We start from the raw sequence: 7,958 nt of genomic DNA on the forward strand, positions 1-7,958 counted from the left end.
GGAGTATTTAATCTTTCTTCCTTAGTATTTGAACAAAGTTATCCACAATTGAGGTGTTTGTAGTCTTTAAGGATAATTATTACTAAGGGTAAAAAAAGGAAAAAAGATAATTAATTTTGTGTTGAACTTCTAAAGTGACAAATAATTTGAGACAATTATTTTTAATAACCACGACTTATAATATGAGATGGAGGAAGTATTTATTAATAATTTTAATAGACTATAACACATAAATTTAAAATCCACACTAAAATTATTGGATTCAGTTGAATCCGGTGGCCAGGGGCGGATTTAGGAGGGCGCAAGGGTGTTCACTCGAACACCCTTCGCCGAAAAATTACACGGTATATATAAGGCAAAATCTGTTTTTTACCTCTGTTTGAACACCCTTAACATAATCCAAAAGTGTAGTTTAGTGGTCAAGGGGGTTCAAAATTTAAATAAGGTCATGGGTTTGATTCCCACTAGCTACCAAAAATATTTTTTGAATCCCCTTCGTGAAGATCCTGGCTCCGCCACTGCCGGTGGCATTACACTAGATCCGACCCGGGTCAAACTATAATAAGTAGACCGTTGGTGAGAATGGGAATTGACGACTGTGACCTCTCGAGTACGAAATCTCAAATAAGACGTCTGACCTTCAAAAATCCTTTAAGTGAAAATTGACAGCCCCAATCCAAAACAAAGTGGTCCTTCTAACTGATAAACATGGTTAAAATTTTCTTTTAAAGGGTAAAGGTACGATATTCTTAATTTTATCCTCCGTTATTTTAAGGCCATTCATGTCCTTATCATCAAAAGATGACCTTGTACTATCAAACCTCCCTATAATAATGTCGTTCGGACGTTTTTTGGCATCTTCCACTTGCAACGTTTGGTCAATTAAAGCTTTTCATATTGATGAACTTTTGGTTAATCACATTATTTTAATTTGCATGTCGTAAACACATGGATATAATAGGTCAAAATAGCACGGGCTAGTAAGTTTTCAGATTAGTAATTAAAAATTTTTCAGCATCTGCAAAGTCTTTAAAAAATAGTCACTATTTTGCTGTAACACGGAAAGTTCCAGCATAATATACTGGAGATTGGAGCACTTGTGTATGAACTTCCAGCATTCGGTGTTGGAACTCCAGCACACGGAAAGTTTCAGAATGATATATTGGAGATTGAAGCACTTGTTTATGGACTTATGTTGGAACTCTAGCACAATTATGAAATTCCAGCATGTTATGCTAAGAGTTCACATGTAAAAAATTCGAACTCTAGTAGGGGTGCTTATCGGACGGATCGGGTGAATAATTATGCTTAACGATTCGGCTTATTGGTTATCAGATTATAAATATAATAATCCGCTAGCAATCCAATAAGACAATGGGCTGATTGGTATCAGATTAATGATTATCGGACGGTTTATCGGCTAAACCAAATAATTTTTTTTTGGACAATGAATACCAAACGGGTGAAGAATAAAACAGAAAGTCTACCTTGACTCTACTCCCTAGCGAAAAAGACTATTGTTTCGAGGAAAGATTCTCCCTTGAATCCATCGAGAGGTTGTGATATGCTTTTGTTCTTATATTATTCGATCAATTAAAAACCTTTGTCTTTTTTCTTAAATCTGTATCTTAGCGCATCGCTTGGTCAGTGGCAGAAAGAAGTTGAGATCTTATTTTTGGCCTTGATAATGCAGGCAAAACTACCACAGTAGACTTTATTGCTAGAGAGTAGAGTCAACTACCACAATGTTTCAATAGTACTTTATATACATATGAGTAAAAGTGTAAAGATAAAAATTCTTAACGGGTTAACGTTTTACCCGATAAGAAAATTGAGTAATCCGCCCCAAACTGTTAAGCCGTTAATTATAAAATCTCAATGCATTCACCATCCATTACACCAGTAATTCGATACTAATAAGCCAATAAGCCATCGGTTCGGTTCGGTTAACGGTTTCGATTCGGTTTTGAACAACCCTAAACTCCAGCATATTATGCTGGAATATTTTTCGAATTTTGAAGGGTGTTTTTTTTTCAGATTTATCTTTTACATGAAAAGTAACTAAATTTCATTTCTTTTGAAATTGTGTCTACTTTTTTATTACCGCTTGTAAATCTGACTATTTTTTAATTTCTCCTATATAATAGCATAGTCATTTACAGTGGCTGATAACCAAAAGAACAACAAATTAAAGGGAAAAAACACATTGTTCATATTTAAACATTGGCCTTAAAAACATAGACACAAGGTCTCACATTTGAAACAGAACTAGTAAAGCTAAACTCAAAAAACTTCTTAACAATTTCACAAAATACTAATTAAAAAATATTTCTTTCTCAGGAACTGCATTCATTCAACTGGTCAAGTCTTTAGACTTGCATTAACCAAGTTGTTGCTGAAATCCCAAAGGTTACGTGCTAAATCTTCGTCTCGTGCTAGCTTGCTTGGCTTGTACTCGTTGCAGTCGAGGAAGTACTTTCCAGTCACTCCCTTCAGTCTTGGATGGAGGGCAACATAGCATGTTGTAGCTGCTCCCTACAAAATAGAATCATTGTCAACCTAACTATTGTAGTAAGATTGACTAGACATTTTATTTGTATTGAACCTTAATACTATAGTACTACAGGGAATTAATATTGAGGTAACTAATTTAAAGAGAAAAAAAATTAGCAGATGTGTTTATACAGCTGATACGTGTAGTATATTCCTTTAGTTGCAGTTGTTTTGATGTTGTGTTCAGAGTTATAGGATCGAAATAATCAGGTCTCATGCTAGTAAATCTCTAATATCATGATTAAGATATGGACATTGGGCCTAACTCAAGTCCCACATCCTTTTGGCCGATGTGGGAGACTCAACACACTCTCCCCTCTCCGCACGCCCAAGTCTGCCAACTGAAATGCGGACAATATAATATGGGGGTCCAACATCGGTGAAAAAAAGAATTGGGATATGTTCGTCTCTGGTACCACTTGTTAAGATCGAAATAATCAGGTATCATGCGGATCTTAACAAGTGTTATCGGAGCGAGGTTCAAGACAGGTTCATCTAGGCGGGTTTAGTTCTAGCCACAACCTATTTGACGGTAATCATGACAAGTGTTTGTTGTCTAATTTATCGTCCTTCAACGTTTGCTTTACTAGCTTCCATATGACACCTGATTATTTCGATCCTAACACTAAACACAGTAATTTACTTTAAGTTATTGTGATAAGGCGACGTCGCAAATGGTTAAAATCCTTGCAAGGAATTAATTCACTTACCTGAGGAACATTCTTCCATAGAAAACAAGTGAAAGCCCTTAAGATTCCTGTCAAAGAAAATACAAGATAAGCTCCTGAAAAATGAGTGTCGTCGTCGAGCTAATATTTTGCGAGTGGTTATATAATAAAATACATACTCATCAATAGAGCAGAATGCCTCATGAGGTTTGTCATTATTAAACCTGGATGCACTGAGTTGACAGTTATATTTGCTCCTTCTTCCTGCATTTGAGGAAAAGATTACACTTTTTGAAGTATTCTGAGTATATATCTAGTTCCAAATGCAGGTACAACTTTTCACTATTTAATCCACTATATGTTTTAAACAAATGGAATTGATGAAGTAGGTGTAAACTTTTTCCATGATACCTTTTGATCTATCATGTTAAATGGCATGTTGAGGACTGATATAAATTGGTAAGAGTGTCTGATTTCTAACGTTTTAAACTTTTAGATGAGATTATTCACATAATTCAACAACTTTAGGTTGTACGGTTGATTTGATGAGTTCATGTGGCCAAAGAACTAAAATATAGCGATTATTAAGCAAAATATAGCGCGCGTAGTAAATAAAATACCTGCAAGCGGCGAGAAAGCTCATTAGCATGTAAAATATTGGCTAATTTGGATTGTCCATATGCTAGTTTGTCTTGATAACTGGTTCAAAGAAACAATAGATGGATGAAAATTAAAATTAGTCACAGTTGAGAAATTGAATATATTGGTCATTAATAGTGTTGTATACCTGCTCTTGTCATTGATTTTGTGAAATCTTATTCCTTTTTTATAAGGGCAGAGGTGAGCTACTGATGACAAGTTCACAATCCTACCCTCAATACCACTAGCTTTTGCTGTTTCCTTCATATTCTCTATAAGAAGATTAGTCAAGTAGAAGTGACCTGAAAAACATAAGAGAGGTAGACATAGGTTTCAGAATAAAATCAGTTGCATATATATATATATATATATATATATATATATTATCGATTCCCCTTGACATAATCCTAAATATGATATTCTTGTACTTTATTGAATCCCCTTGTCAATACTTTTGACTCTGCCACTAATCAGTGCGATTTCGAAAAGTATTGTCATGTGTGACCAGGAGGTCACGGGTTCGAGCCGTGGAAACAGCCTCTTGCAGAAATGTGGGGTAAGACTGCGTACAATAGACACTTGTGGTTCGGCCCTTCCTCGGACCCCGTGCATAACGGGAGCTTAGTATACCGGGCTGCCAAAATGTGTATTTGGAAGGGGAGCCTTGGCATAACTGGAAAAGTTGCTGCCATGTGACCAGGAGGTTACGGATTCGAGCCGTGGAAACAGTCTCCGGCAGAAATGCAGGGTAAGACTGCATACAATAGACCCCTGTGGTCCGGCACTTCCTCGGATCCCGCGCATAGCGGGAGCTTAGTGCACCGGGATGCCAAAATTGGCATTTCTAGTTACATAGGGTATTATATATACCTAGATGATTTGTGGCGAATTGCATCTCTATGCCATCTTCAGAAAGCTGAAATGGACAGAACATGATACCTGCATTGTTACTGATAAGCAAATTCTCATTAGCTAAACATATAGTTTTAGTAAAAATCAAAACTTTCACACTGGAGAAAGATAGAGAGTCAATTACATTAAGATGTTGAGAGGAAGGTTAAGTGCTTTGAAATTTTCAGCAAATGCCTTGACAGATCTAATTGAGCTCAGGTCAAGTTTCTCAATATCGACGCGAGCAGCTTTATTTTCCTTGAGTATACGCTGTTTTGCTTCATTTGCAGCCTCCATATTTCTTGCTGCAATAATCACATGGATATTCCTCATTGCTAAAACTCTTGCTGTCTCAAAACCAATGCCGCTTGCACCTCCTGTTGTCGCAATACATTATCATAAGAAGTTCAGAAATAAGCTAAAAATTCAAACAGCAAGTATGCTAATCAAATCTGTCACTGGTATATTGTCTATTGTCTATTTTCTTCTTTTTGAGCCAGGGTCTTTCGGAAACAACCTCTCTACCCCAGACCTCACTTGCGAGATTTTTTACTAAGTTGTTGTTATTATTCTTTATATATTTCTCCTATTGCCAGGCGCCCGAAAACATAAGAGTGTAGATATAGTGAACTGATTACGGTCAGATCTTTCTAAAGCAGCATCCCTATATAATAGCCATTCACTATAAAAATCCAAGTTTTTCTTGAAATCGATTTTTATGTTATGTTATAATATATGTCTTCTATATAGAAGTTCTATAACAACACTTCACTATAGCAGCCTATTATCGGAACAAACGAGGCTGTTATAGAGAGATTTGAATGTATAGAGACAGAGATCTAGTAAACTTAACGTATAGTTGAAGTATTGCTTATGGAATGGCCCCGCCCACCCAAGGGTGCTTATGTTATACGGAACAAAAACTAGTCAAATTTTATAAATATTTTCTAATTCTTTTTTCAAAAGCAAATTTAAATGCCACCTAAGTTCATTTTAGATTTTTTTTTTCAGCAAAAAAGAAGAAGACATCAAACAGGCTGGCAGACCACACAAGCTCATATAAATAATGTACAACCACCAATATTATTGCAAGACAAAAAGTCAAAAACTTAATAAATTAAAAACATCACAAGTACTACTTAGAAAATCTTTGTCTAGAACAAACTGCTTAGCTCATAAGAAACAAGAAGAAAAAAAAATAGAAAAAAGAAACCCCATATTATTCCAAGTAAGCTAGGTGAACCAAAGAGTCAATGATCAGCTATGAACTTTCACCCAAACACCTACTACCATTTGTATCTTTCTTTTTCTTTTAGTTTAACCTACTAATATTCAACTTTCGCTGGCCGATTAATTTGAATTCGCATCAGACAAACCACAATAAAAGGTAAACTCACCTATATATAGGTCATTTACTTCCACGTAACATGAATCTATTAGTGCACTATGCAGTGGCGGATCCAGGATTTATAGGTCGTGGGTGCTTCACTGATTTTAGTTTAAATTTTAGATGGCCAAACGTGATCATAGTGGGTGTTCATGGTCAATTATTCAATTTTTTAGGTATTATTTATGAATATATCACATTATTTGGCCAAAGCCAATGGGTGCTTCAGCACCCATATCTCCAAATGTGGATCCGCCACTGGCACTATGGGGTGTATACCATGATATTACGACCGTAAGTTATATGCATCGGCAGTGCAGAAGTAATTACAAGTAAATCTCGATAATAAACATTACTTTAATTAGTACAACCTAATAAACACTAATAACTGACTTGCATGCTATATTGTAGCCTGGTTCTGTAGTACATTAAGCTCCCGCTATGTGCGGGGTCCAGGAAAGGGCCGAATCATAAGGCTCTACTAATGTACGCAACCTCTACATTGCATTTCTGCAAGAGGATGTTTCCACGGCTCGAACCTGTGACCTCCTGGTCAGATGACAAGTTGACAACAACTTTACTAGTTACGCCAAGGCTCCCCTTTCTGACTTGTATGCTATAACATGTTAAATTACAACGATAACGGGACTAAATATGAAACTAACCTGTAACAATGGCTGTAAGATTAGAGCCATCAATTCCATCAGTAACTTGCTCAGCCGTGGAAGCTGAACCAAAACCACTTGGACCAGGTCTACCTGTTATCAACCTAAACATTTTCTCACCCTATATATAAATTCTCCAACAATGTATATAACACAAAGTTTTCAAACAAGGAAGAAAAAGAGAGACTCTATAACTTATGATGTTATGAACTAAGAAAGCAAAAACCAATTTGGTTCAAAATATAAAGAGTACTGGACTGTTCAAGAAAGATTCAAGATTTGAAGGGGCAAAAAGACAATGACATGAAGGTTGCTATGAAAGAGCGATAATTATGGGTGGTGTTGAGAGTTGTGAATGTAGAAGAAATTATTTGTTGGGGTTACTATATATATAGTAGATGAAATTATTTGTTGGGAAATTTTGGTAAAGAATTCGGTATAAAACAGGCACGTTCAATGTCCAAGTCGGTGACTGCTTGTAATTAGCTTCACCAACCTTTCAACTGTTTTCTTGTTTTTATAGATTTAAAAAATAAGAATTTAATTGTTGTGCACTTATAGTGTATTCACATTAAAATTATCTATAATAACAGATAATCCTATACTAATCATGATTTGGTGGAAATTGCACGGGGCGCCCTATTTGGTCACCCCTATTTAAGCTATACCCATTTTTTTTAAAAGTTTTAACTTGTACCCACTTTTTAACCAAATTCAGCTTCCTTTCTCCTCTTCCTTCTCCTCCTTCGTTTTCTTCTTCTTCTTCTTTCTTCTGCTGCTGTTGGTGCTGCTATGAATATACACTAATACAGATATATGTTGAATCCCGATGACTCATATATCAAGTTCATGAGGGTTTTATGAAGCTTCTCGCTCTCTCTTTCTTCTTCTTTTTGCTTTCTATATTGTATCTTTCCCTTTCTCAGTTGCTCATCCTTTATTTGTTTTTATAATATAGCTTCTGCACCAGCATGGTACAGACACCATAATAATCCTGTGTTAAGAAAATTGAACCATGAGTTACTAGTGTTTCAATCTGGCTAGTATGTTAGAAAGCTTTTTCAAAAACTTCAGCTTTATAGTGCTGAAGTTTTTACAAATGAACTAAATAACTTCAGCATCTTCTGCTGAAGTTTTAGTAAAAGTTTAATAGAT

At 35.7% G+C, this 7,958-nt stretch overlaps 1 protein-coding gene across 2 annotated transcripts in view; it reads right to left on the minus strand.

The window, feature by feature from the left end:
• LOC109212624 (short-chain dehydrogenase TIC 32, chloroplastic-like) overlaps positions 1-7,181 on the minus strand; it is a 13,329-nt gene extending 6,148 nt beyond the window's left edge. Inside the window, exons 1-8 of one of the 2 annotated variants that reach the window (XM_019376290.1) lie at positions 6,804-7,181; positions 4,897-5,128; positions 4,731-4,810; positions 4,009-4,162; positions 3,842-3,920; positions 3,401-3,485; positions 3,264-3,310; positions 2,170-2,535 (exon numbers count right to left, since the gene is read on the minus strand). In XM_019376290.1, coding sequence (XP_019231835.1) covers positions 2,362-2,535; positions 3,264-3,310; positions 3,401-3,485; positions 3,842-3,920; positions 4,009-4,162; positions 4,731-4,810; positions 4,897-5,128; positions 6,804-6,915 — 963 coding nt within the window. In that variant the 5' untranslated portion in view covers positions 6,916-7,181 and the 3' untranslated portion in view covers positions 2,170-2,361. Of the gene's footprint in view, positions 1-2,169; positions 2,536-3,263; positions 3,311-3,400; positions 3,486-3,841; positions 3,921-4,008; positions 4,163-4,730; positions 4,811-4,896; positions 5,129-6,803 lie in introns of those variants that run through there. The other variant, XM_019376289.1, reaches the window with a different exon arrangement.
• Between the last annotated feature and the right edge of the window lie 777 nt (positions 7,182-7,958).

Source organism: Nicotiana attenuata, unplaced genomic scaffold, assembly GCF_001879085.1.
Source record: "Nicotiana attenuata strain UT unplaced genomic scaffold, NIATTr2, whole genome shotgun sequence".
Classification (NCBI taxonomy): Eukaryota; Viridiplantae; Streptophyta; class Magnoliopsida; order Solanales; family Solanaceae; genus Nicotiana; species Nicotiana attenuata.